The sequence below is a fragment of the Typopeltis vanoorti genome, chromosome 9 (assembly GCF_054136105.1).
Source record: "Typopeltis vanoorti isolate ZY-2024b chromosome 9, IOZ_Tvanoo_1.0, whole genome shotgun sequence".
Lineage (NCBI taxonomy): Eukaryota > Metazoa > Arthropoda > Arachnida > Uropygi > Thelyphonidae > Typopeltis > Typopeltis vanoorti.
The window spans coordinates 86,775,544-86,790,428 of record NC_143557.1 but is presented as its reverse complement, the minus strand read 5'-3'; the positions used below and the strand labels follow the sequence as shown (position 1 = coordinate 86,790,428).

The 14,885-nt window shown below is 36.3% G+C and overlaps 1 protein-coding gene across 6 annotated transcripts in view; it reads left to right on the top strand.

Annotated features, from left to right (window-relative positions):
• grsm (probable aminopeptidase NPEPL1 granny smith protein) overlaps positions 1 to 14,885 on the top strand; it is a 223,847-nt gene that overhangs the window by 155,105 nt on the left and 53,857 nt on the right. For all 6 annotated transcript variants that reach the window (XM_090398544.1, XM_090398548.1, XM_090398547.1 and 3 more), the window contains exons 7-8: positions 3,986 to 4,063; positions 13,650 to 13,750. In XM_090398544.1, the coding sequence (XP_090254670.1) occupies positions 3,986 to 4,063; positions 13,650 to 13,750 (179 nt within the window). The remainder of the gene's footprint in view (positions 1 to 3,985; positions 4,064 to 13,649; positions 13,751 to 14,885) is intronic.

Below are 14,885 nucleotides of genomic sequence, written 5' to 3'. Positions count from 1 at the left end.
GACAGGTAAAAGAGGAGAGACATGTATTGCGTATCATCTGATTTAGATCATCAGATTGTCGCTACATTAAATCCTATTCAGGACAGGAATTAGAGACATTGCTGTAAGACACTGCTTCAGACAACTAATGATAGTTGTCTGAAGCAGTGTATTCATAAACTGGCTACAGATAAGAGAATCTTGGATTTCATAATTGCATCAAAGGGATTAGCATAGGCAATATTAATTACTTAGAATTACCCTGTAACAGCAATCATTTGATCTGAGAAAAGAAGTGGAGAAATAATAATTAGAAGGCAGTTAGGGTGGAATTTCAAAAAAAAAAAAAAAGAAAGAAAGAAAAAGTTAAATTTGGTGGCATGATAAGGAAATTAAGTATTGACTAAGAGACATTATTATTTAATATATAACACACTAATGCAAAATGGATAATAATGAAAACATTGTATTATGCTAATTTAATGTTTAAGTTTATCCAGGCAAATTTCACAATAAACCTGGAATGGAATAACTCTGTGGGGAAAAAAGCAATGGAAAAATAATCCATTTGATAAATCAGTAAAGCATTCTATATGGAAGCAACAACTAGCATTCATAACTTTTAAAAATTATAAAGGAAAATTTGAATTACAACTAGGCTAGGAATGCTAAAATTAATCCAAAAACCTTTTATGAATATGTTAAAAAAAGGTTAGGGGGGGGGGGTAAGGATAATAGAAGTAAATTGTACATAAACAGTTTTGAATGATCCAGCTGTGGTTGTTGCTGAAGAATTTAATAAGTACCGTATTTTACGGTGTATAAGACTCCCCCAAAAAATTTAATACAATTTTCTGGAAAAAACCTAAACTTTACCTAAACCAAAACAATGCTCACAGGCTACTTTGACTGCATGTGTATGAATCATTTTTGTTGAAATGGCAATGCCATTTTGTCGATTTTCTTGCACCCATTTCAAAACTTTGGTCTCTAGTTCTGGCCGCTTCGCAATTTTTCCACGTTCCGTGCACTTTTCATTACGCAAATTGTACAAAATCTCCTTCTGACCATGCCAAGTTCTAATAATTTTTTCTGTAGGTGGAGGTCCAAAATGTCTTTCAGCTTCCCTATTCCCATGTTCTTCCACATATTTTACAACCTGCAATTTGTAACTTGGAGTATATGAATGTTGCCTATTTTTTTTTTCATCGCTAAAATCTACGGGGAAATATCAAACTGAACACAAAATATCTCAACACGTCAACTCAATACTGATAAACATCGGTAACTGATTACTCGGAGAAGATATTATGAAACTTGAATAGGGACACCCCGTTCTTAGCCAATGACGCGCTAGAAGTCACGTGAAGGTCACACATCAATTTGATTGCACCATTAACCGCCTACAAAGATCTTGGAACATAAAAGGGAGTGTGTATGGTATGATTTTGAAAAGAGGAAACAATCTTTACCTTCATTATATAAGACGCACCCCATTTTTAAGGTAAAAAAGTGCATCTTATTCACCGAAAATATGGTATTTTCAAGCATATATGTGAACTGTGAATACTGATCAGTTAGAAGGGGAAAAAATAATGCTTGAGGGACAAGATTTGCCTAATAGCATAATATGTGAAGATGAAATTGTCTTACGCTTGGAAACTCGATAAATTTGGAAGTGAAATGACTGGTTAAGGTATTCTATGTTTATGGTTTATCCCACAAGAAAATGTTTACCATGAAAATGTTAAGTATTTGTCCATACTGGCATTTTGATTTTATAAAATTTTTTTGTGAGGGAAGTGCTGCTTTTAAAGGAAAATTATGAGAAAATACTTCTAATACTTCTTTTCTGAATATATATTTGTATAATTGAGATTGCTTTTAGACTAACTCGGAAATCATAAAAAGTTTGACAAAATCCTTGCAAGTTCCTTAAAACGGAGATATTGGGACCAAGTCAAGTTGATAAGTATCTTGAAAACTTCTTATTAGGGAATTCTACTATTTGTAGATTGAAGAGGTGTGTCACTAATGAGAATCTTTGGAATATCATGGAAGTGTTATTATTACAAGATGTTTAGAGACAGATGTCTATCAGCTTAAAAAAACAGTTGTGTTGTAAACGGATTGGCTATTGTAAACTTTGTAATTTAGCTCCTTTATCTTTACTTCTTCTATATTTAACTTTTTATTGCCCTTATCTCTTTTCTTCACTATCCTTATTCTATCCTTACGTTATCTTTATCTAATCCTTTCATGTGCTCTATTAACTTTATTCTCTTTGCCATACCTTCAGTATTCTTTACTTATATTGGAGATCTCTAGAAATTTTATTTTTTATTAATAACTGCTCCACTAGGTCTCCTTGTGGTACAAGAAATATCAATACGTCCAGTAAAGTTCGCTTTCTATACTAAGGCCCTTCTCAATAATATTTCACAGTCATGGCTAACACTTAATTTCAAGTCGTAGCTATTATTAAACTCCCTGCTCACAGGATCGTGCTTATTTTAAAACGGTGCATTGTGTAAAAGATCAGGCGGCACTCTTTGTAAATAAAACAAACATGTTTATTTATACTGAAACAATTATACAATTTACACACTAATGCATTACTACTTTTTACTCCACTCTAAGTTTAACACCTTTAGAGGAAAAACTTCCTTTAGAACAATTACGTAAGCATGCAACATAATACAAATCATTAAGCAAATTAAGAAAAAAAACATAATACAAATCATTAAGCAATTTAAAGAAAAACTATCAGCCCATTTGCAATATAGGAATTATCATGCCTTGTTAACTATACTATAAATTCCATTCTTCACTTTATATAAACTTCTCTTTATGCAAACTATTCTCATTATACTATATATAGTAGCTTTAAATTTATCAGTCTTTCATGACATAGACAAAATTGCGTAAAAAAATAAACTCACATGACTTCTTTATCAGTATAGTGCCCTTGATCACATTTCCTTTACAGATTCCCTTGCTTCCTTTTTGTGTCAGGTCTTGGGCTATCACTTAAGAGGTTTCATGGACACCGTTGTCTCCACTGGAATGGCTCGCAGAGCCTGGAGCGCAATTTCCTGGCATTATAGATGCAAAGGGTCAGGCGATCAAGGCCTTATGCATTCTAGTCCTGCACTGCTAATTCCCTCTGTAAATTTTCGCCTTCGGTGGCTTCCTTCCACGACCTCATCTGGATTCAACGAAATCCATGGATCGACTTGACCTCTCCTCCTTTTCTCCTGGTGTCGATTCTGCCGATGGTCGATAACGATCCTTTTTCTATGATCCTTATATTTGGTTTTTCGCGGCACCCTGGACGAAGGTTTGAGGCCTGCAAACATTCCCACTCAATCTGTCTTGGCCTTTGTTTAACGCAGGCATCTGGTTCTCCTAAATGCACACTTAATCCTTTTTTACAGATTAGCGGAACCGCATCTGATGTATACCGCCCTCTTTTACCATTGACCTTGAAGGTGGTATCGGACTGGCTTAGGATACAATAGGTTTCCTTTTCACTCTATACTAAATACTAACATCAATATATTTCCGATTTCAAAGCATTGCCCTTGAACTTAACATTTTAAGATATCTTCTGTTTGCACAATTTAGTATGCTAATTTCTCTGGGTTTTAATACATGGGCTTTTGGTATTACTTACATAGACAATTACAATATATTTCAGATTTCTACGGCACTGCCCTTGAACTTAGCATATTCGTATATCTTCTATTTACACAATTTATCATGCCTCTGAGTTTTAATACATGAGCTTTTAGTGTTTTCTTTTGTGAATTTTGGATGTGACCCCTGTAAAAGTCTATGCAAAATAAAAAATGGAAAAATTTGCGTTGCATCGAATTTTATAATGTTTTTAATTGGTCATTTTCCTATTTTCAGATAAATCATATGTACAAATATAGTTTCACTTATTAAAATTCTTATATCATACATGATGTTAATTTATTTTGCATCATTCTTGTTGTTACAGACAGCAATGACAGGAATGAAACGAGATTGTGGAGGAGCTGCTGCCATCCTTGGAGCATTTTATGTAGCTGTAAAACTGGTAAAAACTGTTTCAGGTCCTTTCTTTTACTAATTGCACTATATTATAATAATGTTCAATATGTGTGTATGAGGACTGACTCATAGGGATCCATGAGCTTGGTGCCTGTTATGAATGCAATCAACTTTATTTAAGCCCTTTCTAGGCTGGGTTATTTGGTCTCCAGTGATGGTAAAGGACTTCTTTACACCCATTTTTTTCTTTCTCCTCATAGAATTGGAAGTCTTATCACGAAAGATGGAAGAAACCAATCTGATATTAAAGCACGAATAATCTTGGACAAAAAGGCATTCTACAATAGAAGAAACATTTTCATCAGTAAAGGACTTTGCATCCAGCTCAAAAAAAAAAAAAAAAAAAGGCTAATGAAAACAAACATATGGAGCATTGCATTATATGGTTGTGAGGCCTGAACGCTAACAAAACAAGACATTAAAACGTTGGAGGCATTTGAACTTTGGTGCTGGAGAAAGATGATGAAAATTAGTTGGACCGAAAGAAAAAGTAATGAAGAAGTGCTAAATATAGTTCATGAAGAGCAGCCGCTAATAAACTACATCAACAAGAGAAGAAAACACCTAATTGGACACCTGAGGTGGGGGGGGGGGGGCTGTAGAAGGAAAGGGGCCCGGAGGACTAAGAATTTCATATGTAAACACATAATGATGCTAACTGCTACTAAGAGTTATGAAGAGATAAAAAGGAGGTCACAAGACAGGATGTTATGATGTGCTGCTGTAACTTACCAATTTTGGATTCATGCACCAGAGAAGAAGATCCACTAATAAAAATGGCCATATGGTACACAGGTCCATGTTTACGACGAATAAAGCAATCAGATTAATTCTTGCTTTCTTTTATGAAGAAATTCATAGCATTCTTTAAACACAGGTCCCTGGCATGCAATATTATTGCTGCATTATTCAGAAGCACTACAAGTTTCATCCAATACCTGTTGGAATAACCTCAGCAAAACATCATTCTGTTAATCCATTCAAATTTGCATTCATTAACATGCTCAATCCCTCTTTGCTGCTTTAAAATCTGATAAAACATCTCCTGATTTGTAACTATTTTAGATATCATCAAATTCCTGATATGTATCCTCAAGAGGTGTATAGGTAGTAGATTGATTTCCTCAAAATCGATCTGTTACCTGTCAAGACTCCAACATTTATCAGATCTTATATTTCTATCTTCTAAGGCACTTTTTACTGTATTAATATACCTATATCTTGGTCTTCCTCTGGATCTTTTTCCTGCCAACCTGGCAGAGAGCACTTCTTTTGCTAATCTTTACTCTCCCATTCTGTTTAAGTTACCATGCCACCTGAGAATAGCTGATAACACATTCTTGGATATTAACAATGTCAAGTTCTTCCCTAATATCCTCGTTTTTAATATGATATTGCCATTAATGCTATCTGTTCATGCCCCTAATCTTTCTCAGGACGCATATCTGTGGTCTCTAGTCTTTGGTCAAGTGTTTTACTTCCGACCCAGCTCTCAGATCCATAAGTTAAAACTGGTTTGAACACCGTCTTGTATACAGCTAATTTAGTGTTCCGACTAATTTCTCTTTTATTCCATATGAATTTATTCAATTGACTTTCTACCAGACCAGCTTTGTTGATTCTATTGTCTATTTCCATATTTAATTTACCATCTTCCCTAAAAACCGTGCCTGAGTAGCTGAAATCTTTTACTTGTTCTATAGATTCTTCACTCACAATGCAGTTGATATTTTCAATGCTTCTGCCTATTTTCATTGTCTTCGTAGTGTTATTGCTGACCTTCATACCAAATCTATTACGAGGTAGTATGAAAACGTTTCGAGACTAGTTTTGTAACACACCATCTGTTGGTGTGTTACAAAACACTGCACGCACAGTCACAGGGAGCACCGACCTTCATAAGTTCAGTGTGCAACTGGTGCTATTCTGACCACATGCATTACCACATCTGCGATTTCATCATGGACAGCAAGTTAGAACAAAGAGCGAAAGTAAAATTCTGCGTGAAACTGGGCAAATCTGCCACAGAGATGTTTGACATGATTCGGCAAGTTTACGGCGATGCTGCAATAAGTCGTTGGAGGTGTTTTTGAGTGGCACGCATGCTTCAAGAGCAGAAGAACGTCACCAGAAGCCAACGAGGGATCAGGAAGTCCTTCAACGAGTTCAACCCCCAAAAATGTCGAAACCATTTGGCAACTTGTGCAGGAGGATAGTCTGAGAACCACAACATTGCTGCCATTGTCAGTGTGTCATACGGAATAGTCCAGGCAATCCTCACGTGTGATTTGAACATGCACTGTGTTGCTGGCAAGTTCGTCCCCAGACTGCTGACCCAGGAGCAGAAGGAACACTGCATCGAAGTCTGCCAAGAACTCTGTCAGCGTGCCTTGGATGACCCGTCCTTCATGTCGAGGATCATTACCAGTGACAAAACTTGTGTGTATGGGTACAACCCCCTGAGACAAAGCAACAGTCTTCACAGTGGAAGAACCCATCATCTCCATGACCGAAAAAGGCGAGGCAGGTCTGCAGCTCGACCAAGTGCATACTCATCGTCTTTTTCGACATTCGCAGCATTGTGCATCGAGAATTTGTCCCAAGGGTCCAGACAGTCAATAGCGAGTTCTACTGCCAGGTTTTAAGGTGTCTTAGGGAGGACATTTGGCGAAAGCAACCAGATATGTGGCGTGCGAAAAACTGAATGCTCCACAACGACAATGCACCCTGTTACCGAGCTCTCCTCACACGTGAGTTTCTCGCCGGAAACAACATGATCTCATTTCTGCACCCACCCTACTCGCCAGATTAGGCTATTACGAACTTCGCCTCTTCCCGAAGATCAAGATCCAGCTCAAAGGTAGCTGCTTTGACACTATTACAGAGATCCAACGTTAATCGCAGAAGGTGCTTGACACGCTTTGAAAAGAAGACTTCCAGGACACATTCAAGAAGTGGCAGGAATGCTGGGAGTTCTGTATTGCTATGAAAGGGACTATTTTGAAGGTGATAGTGTGTAAATGCAGATAAATAAAGTAATTTCTCAGATCTTGCAGACCTGTACTGGATTTATTTAGAAGTATAACATCATCTGCATAAAACAAAGAGCTGAGATTAACATACCCAATTTTGATATTGGGTTTAATACCACTTTCTTTCATAATGTTATCCATATAAATAATGAATAACAGAGGGGATAATTGTACATCCTTGTCTCACACCAGATTTAATATCAAGCCATCTTCCTGTACTTACTTCAATTCTAACTGCTGACTTACAACTCGCATAAAGACTAAATACTGCTTGATATAATGCCCCATTTCCATCATACAACTCTAGCATCGTGAATAGCTTTTCTCTTGGCACCTTGTCATATGCTTTTCCAGATCTACAAGACTTGAATACAGACCTTTGTTATATTCCTTTGTCATGATTTCTCAACTATTTGTCATAACATGAATATTTGATCCTGACAGCCTCTATTTAGCCTGAATCCAGCTTGTTCTTCACCAAGCTTCCCTTTCACAATCCTTCTCAACCATTTCTGAAGTGTACTTGCATAAACCAGGAACACCCAGTAGAAAAATATACCTCTGTAATTCTCACATTCAGTTTTATTTCCCTTTTTATATATGGGTACTATGAGAGCTCTATTCTAATCACCTGGAATTCGTCCCTCTGTCCAGGCCTTCTGAACTATTCAGTGCAGCTACTGTAAGACTTTTATACTGCCATACTTGAGCATTTCTGGTCAAATATCATCTACTCCCACTGCCTTTCTACATTTCAGGCTTTTGATGGCTTTTTCTACTTCAAGTATATGGATATGTGTTCCTGATTGCATGCCTGTTGAGTGTTTTTTTACCACTGTGCTGTCATTGATTGTTTCGTTCAGCAATTATTCGAAGTAATTACTCTTTACACAAAGGAAATCTTTTTCTCCAGTTTTCATGTCAATTTTATCATCTCCTTTACACTCTTTCCTACACTTCTGAGCTTTTCAACAGCCTTCAGAATATTTTACCACCTTGATATTTATTTTCTAAGTTCTTACCAAAGTCTTCCCATGACTTGTTTAGCTAGTTTTGCACACTGTTTCACTTTCTTTCATTTGTCTGTGTATTCTGTAAGAGCACAAGCTGATTATTTTCCAGGAACTTTTCATATACTTTCTTCTTTTCCTTCACTGCCTCTTTAACTCTTGTGTCCACCATGGAGTTTTGATTTTTATCCTTGCAGACAACCTCACCACATGCCTCTCTGGTTGAATCAATCAAAGTTTTCTTCAGGATTTGCTGCTGAATCTCCAAGGTTTGTTTCCCGTTCTCAAACTTTCATTTTTTCTTGAATAATGTTTGTATATTTCAGGGCCAGTCTGAGAATATCTGATGCCCCTAGGCAAAGAAAATTTAGGGTTCTCTCTCTCTCTCTCTCTCTCTCTCTCTCTATATATATATATATATATATATATATATTTTTTTTTTTTTTTTTGTCATACTCGCACATACATAATCCCCAAAGTCTTAGCACCCCAAGGTGATTGCCTAGGTTCGCCTAATGATAAAACTGGCCCTAGCTTATTTTAGTTTACAGTTCACATAGTCAGTGAGACTTTTCTTAATACTTGCCTCTTCTCTCCATGTGAATTTATGCACATTTTTATGTTGAAACATTGTGTTATTAATAACCAGTCCATCCTGAACTGAAATCCAGCAGGCATTTCCCATTACTATTAGCTTTGCTCTTTTCTCCAAATTTTCCCAAAACATTTATATCTGTCTGATAATCATTTCCTACTCTGCTCTTTAGATCTCCAACAAGAACTAACTTTTCCTTTTTCAATTTGTCAGTTGTTTTCTCTAAAGCCTCAAAAAATTCCTCCACTTCTACCTTAGTAGAACCTTCTGTGGGACCATAGGCACACAAATATATCTCATTGTCCAGTTCCTCATTCTGTTATTTGCCTACATCACTCTACTTGATATTGCCTGCCATTCATGAAGATTAGCCTTGTATTTAATGTTCAGTACTGTAGCTACGCCTTCTTTTCCTTGTTTGTCATTGCCTGAATATAACATTTTGTATTTATTGCTCAGAAAAATCTCACCAGATTTTGTGTTTTTTTGTTTCAATCACCCCTATTATGTCAATCTGGTACTTATTCAATTCTTTAGCCAGCTCGATTTCTTTGAAGTTAAGGCTTCTTATGTTGATAGTACCGATCTTGAACTCTGGAGTTCTTGAGTTAAGGGTGTGTTTCAGGATTTGTTCCAGTAGTTGACTTTTTCCTGGTCATCCCTCTTCCCTGGTGAAAACAACGGGGGCCTTGTTTAACTGGGCAACGCACCAACTGGCATGAAATTCCGGTTGTACCAATGTTTTATATTGTGGTTTAAGCCAATAGGAATACAATTTGGTCAGCTAAATCCCATATTGCCAGCCCTTCCTTGTTCGTTCAGTATCTCATGGTACACACGAGAAGGTGAGTATTGGACATTTGGTCAGAGGCCCTGGTCGGTTCTTCGCATTCTTTAAAGCCTGTGTGGAGATCTCCTCTCAGTTATTCAGCTTTGACCCTTAAGCACCCCAATGTTTAGATATTATTATTACAGTAACCTCCATGGAGTCATCCCACTTATCATGGGAGGCCAACTGGACAGCAACATATCTCTCATATTGAACCTTGAAATTATTTACACTTTCCATGTAAAAAATCTAGTCCTCGTTCCCTTCTGCCCCACACCTCTACCACATCATATGATAAATAATGTAGTAGTAATAGTGCTTATTTTCTAAGAATTTTGATTTGGTATGTGCACTAACAGGCAATAAGAGTATTAATCCTCAGTGTATAATAAATAGTACATAAAGTGCTATGTATTTATAGTTTAAAAAAAAAAGTTATTTACTGTAGTGAGAGGCACCAACAATCATACAGAAAAGAAGACGAAATTCCATAAGACTTTATTGTACAATGAAACCTGTGGAGAATTCATGACTAAACAAACACATGTAATAATCACACTCCATGTTGTGTGAGGCCAGATTTCTGCACTTTGATAAGACGGGTATGGTCTTGATGTTCTGAACGTTTATGAAAAGATCTACCTGTCAGTCCATACTAAGACAACTTACAGGAGCACGGAACCTCGTACATGCCAGGTAGCATCAGAGGTGAGAGTTTGTCTTTAGGAGAAGGTAACAAGTGAAAGATCTGGTTGATTGGTTTGTAGGTAGTAGCAAGTTTGTGTTTCTTCATAATTTTTGAATGACATTCAGAGATGCCTTTGACATAAGGTGTGAGAATCCTATGGACTTGTTCTTGTCTAGGTTGATGTGTGGAGAAGTGACTGATGGTTTTTTGAGTTAAGATTGTATCCATTTAGTATGGCTGTATTTTTGATTATTTCCAATTCTTGGTTTAGAGATTCTTCAGAGGAGCAGAATCTGTGTGCTCTGGTTACTAATGATTTAATGATGCCAAATATTTTTACACATCCAAAGAAAAGATGGTTCCATCTCCACTTCTGTCTCTCACAAGCAGACATTTTCAGGTCGCTTCATTCACAATTCTTCTGCTCATCATCCATCTCACAAATTTGACATCACTAAATCATTAGTGATCAGAGCACACAGATTCTGCTCCTCTGAAGAATCTCTAAACCAAGAATTGGAAATGATCAAAAATACAGCCATACTAAATAAATGCAATCTTAACTCAAAATTCCATCCATCACTTCCCCACACATCAACCTAGACAAGAACAAGCCCATAGGATTTCCATGCCTTATGTCAAAGGCATCTCTAAATGTCCAAATCTATAACTTGTTACCTTCTCCTAAAGACAAAATCTCACCTCTCTTGTAATGATGCTACCTGGCATGTACGAGGTTCCATGCTCCTGTAAATTGTCTATGGACAGACAGGTATATCTGTTCATAAATGCATTTCGGAATACCAAGACCATATCTTATCAAACTGCAGAAATCTGGTCTTGCACAGCACGGAGTTGAAAACCCAAACTATAGGATCCATTGGAAAAAGACCAAACTTGTACAATAGATCTTTATATAAACATGAACGTTTATATAAAGAAAGGACTGAAGCCCTACTTCACAGACCAAATTTTCATAAGATTAGTTAGATGGAAAGGCAATTTTATTCTCAGAGGGATATTTTTGTAGGCCAGGAACATATCTTATTGACTCTTGAATTAGAGAAAAAAACAGAACCCCCAACACAGATTCTTCAAACATCTGGCAAGAGATTTTTCAATCTCTACAGAAGAAGAGGGTACAGTACATAGGAGAACTCCCTGACACTTTTGCAGGAGACCTTTTCTTAGCCCTACTCCTCCTCACTTCACCGCTCCATCATCTTAAGCTTAGCGTTTATTTCCCAAGGGAGCAAGTAGGCACTTCCCTTTTTACACCTAATTCTATATAGAACGGTGGGCTTCCAGTCTCTACCCATCATAAGGGTAGCTTAACTCATCGCTACCAATGATTTTTAATGCCATAATCTCATGTCAGAGTGCGATTATGGCAAACAACAGCTGAAAGAGTATGAGCAATATGGTTAAAAACCTAAGTTCCATGGGAAGGTCCATACTTGCTTGTGCCAAAGATTGACTTTGGTGCAAACTATGGTCCTTCATCGTATAGTAGTCTCATAGTATCCGGTACACCAATGACAATCATAATAAGCTTTCTATTTTGCCAAATAAATTCCATAACATAACAGCTATTTTATTCAATGACAAAACTGTCTTGATAATGAAGTGGAAAATATTATTTTTCTTTTGAAGATTTAAAATACACAGTATATTAAATATCCTCTGTCCAAAAAGAAACCAAACTTTTGATAGAAAATAAAACAGAGGCCAATTATAATTATTCAAATCATTTATTTCAATCAATATACTCTCCCTCAGCTTCAATACAGCGTTTGGCACAGTAATTAATTCATTAAATGAGTTTTTTATATCAGTTTTTGGGATACTGTTGAGGGTCGTGGTTACTGTTGCTTGAACGTTTTCAATGGTGTCGTATCACTATCCTTTCATCAGCAAATGAAGTCGGGGGAAGAGAAAGAAGTCACGGTGCTAAATCAGGTGAATATGGCAAGTGATCCAACACACAAACTTGGTTTTTGCTCAAAAACTATCTCGCAATGTTCGAATGATGAGATGGTGTATTATCGTGCAAAAGTGACCAGCTGCCTGCATCACGATATTCATGCCATAGGCGACGATTTCTCGCTATCAATCACTTCAAAACTTTGAGATAAAACTCACCATTGACCGTTTGGCCAGGCAGAACGAATTCTTTGTGGATAATGCCCTTGGAATCGCAAAAACAAATCAGCAGTCTTTACTTTTCACTTCTCCAAGCAACTTTTTTTCTTTTTTTTTTTTCAGATGCCCCTCTTCTAGTAGTCTTCACTCAGCACTCTGGCACTTTGTTTTGGGCTCAAACTCAAAACACCATGTTTCATCACCAGTAATAATTGTTTCAAGGAAGTTTGAGTCCTTACGAGCGGTTTTAATGGGGTCTTTGCAGTGTTCAATTCGATACATTTTTTGGTCGCCGGTCAACTTGTGGGGAACAAATCTGAATTCAATTTACGAAGGCCCAAACTCTTGGTCAAAATGTTGTGCACAGTTGATTTTGGAATCCCCAATTCATCTTCAATCAATCTCATAGACGATTTTGGGAATTCTTTGAAGAAATCGTGCACTTTTTGGATGTTTACTTCGCTCAGTCCAGTTTTTGGACGGCCTGGCTTTTCATCGTCCTTAGGTGTCTCACGATCACTTTGAAATCGTTTGAACCACTTATAAATTTAAGTATGGGATAAGCATTCATCACCGTATGCTTTTTGAAGCATTTGATGGGTTTTGGTAAAACTTTTGCCAAGTTTAACACAAAAGTCAATCGCAGCTCTCTGTTTGAAACTCATTTTCCGACTATTCATCAAAACACACACACACACACCTCGTCACTCTTGGCACTAATGAAACAAATGTCGTAAACAGTTGACACAACACTAATGAAGGTTGCCGCTTTCTACAACAAAAAAGATACACCAGGTGGCGCCACTAGTTTCTTCTATTTTTAAAAAATTCAGTTTCTTTTTGGACAGACGGTGTATACCAAAAATTATATACTTGGTTTTAATCCTTTACCCAAGGAAGCAAAACAATGTTTTGCACATGAAATATATTCACGTCTGAGCTACTTGTATATAGAGGCTAATGACTTTTGCATTACTTGCCTTATATATATATCCCATAAAGCAAAGCACACACACACTCTTTTGGATGCGTAAGATGCTATGTATAAAAGGAAGGACCACTACACAGACTGGTTTCGACCTTTATTGAGGTCTCATCATTGGGAGCCAGACAGTTACCTGCCTCCCAATGATAAATAAATTTAGATTAATCCAAATTTATTTTTTTAATTTAGATTAATCTAAAATTGTTTATTCTATTTGGAAACATTTCTTAAGAGATAAATTGATTAAAAGAGTAATTATTGATTATCTTTAACCTTGTTTTTTGTTTATAGGGATTTCAAGAAAATCTTCATGCTGTATTCTGTCTAGCAGAAAATGCTGTTGGACCTGATGCTACCCGACCTGATGATATAATAACTTTATATTCTGGCAGGTATATAATTGTTTTTCTTCTTCTTCATATTTATAACACAGTTATCTCTCAAGTTATCCATATTCAATTAACCATGCCCTCAGTTGACTATTTCTTGAATGAATTAGCATGAGCCAATGTCTGAATCAGCACTATGTAATTTTACTTTCAGTTAACTGACAAACAAAATCAATTTCCCACTGCAATTAGATACTTAAAGATTACTGTAGTTATATTGCTCTAAGGATGATTATAAATTCGTGGATTGTGAACTGCAGCAAAAATATCCAAGTGTTTACGACTGATGTGACAAAAAAGAGTAATTTTAAACCATAAACCTCATTGACTTGAATGGATATGCATACCAAGCTAATGCTAAATAATAATAAGTTTATGATTTGCATTCTGCATTATTATAATCACTTTCAAAGTTTCAATTGTGCCTGTTGGATATTTATTCCCATTCAGAAGTATGTCATGATTTCTTCACTCTGCTAAGATTCATTCTGATTAACTGGAGGTTTGTGATCAGTAGTGCTGATTTAATTTTCAGTTTTTTGAGTGATAGTTGAGAAGAGAGGTAGAGAGAACTTTTATTGAATAGTCATGCAAAACAGCAAATGCATATCATATAACATAATAAATTTTGGGGTATTATTTACTTCTACTTCCACAGAGCAGTTTGGATTACATTATCCTTTTTTACTAACTGAACACTCATAGACCAAGGGTGTAAGAATTAGTTTTGTAAACATTTTTTTTCTAAAGGAGCGATGCTGATCTGATATAGTTTTTTTTTTGGAAATATTTAATAACGTTTAGTTTTCCTTTTCAGTAATATGTGCCTTATGTATGAGGGGAGGGTGGTTGAAAAGTTCTGAGAAACATCTAGAACAAAAATGATATTAAAGCAACTGATATAACCACAAGAAAGAACATATCTTAACACCCTTTAAGCCCCATATTTCATCAAATTGTAGTAAGTTGTTCATTTTCTTTTAGGATATATAAAAAGACATGTCAGAGGTTTTGAAGAAATTCAAAGATATAGAGCTGCAGGCCATCATCAAATTTTTCATGCTGCAAGAAAAGTCTGCAACTGAGATTCACTAAACTTTGTGTGAGACTTTAGGAGACTGTGCTCCAGCATATCCAA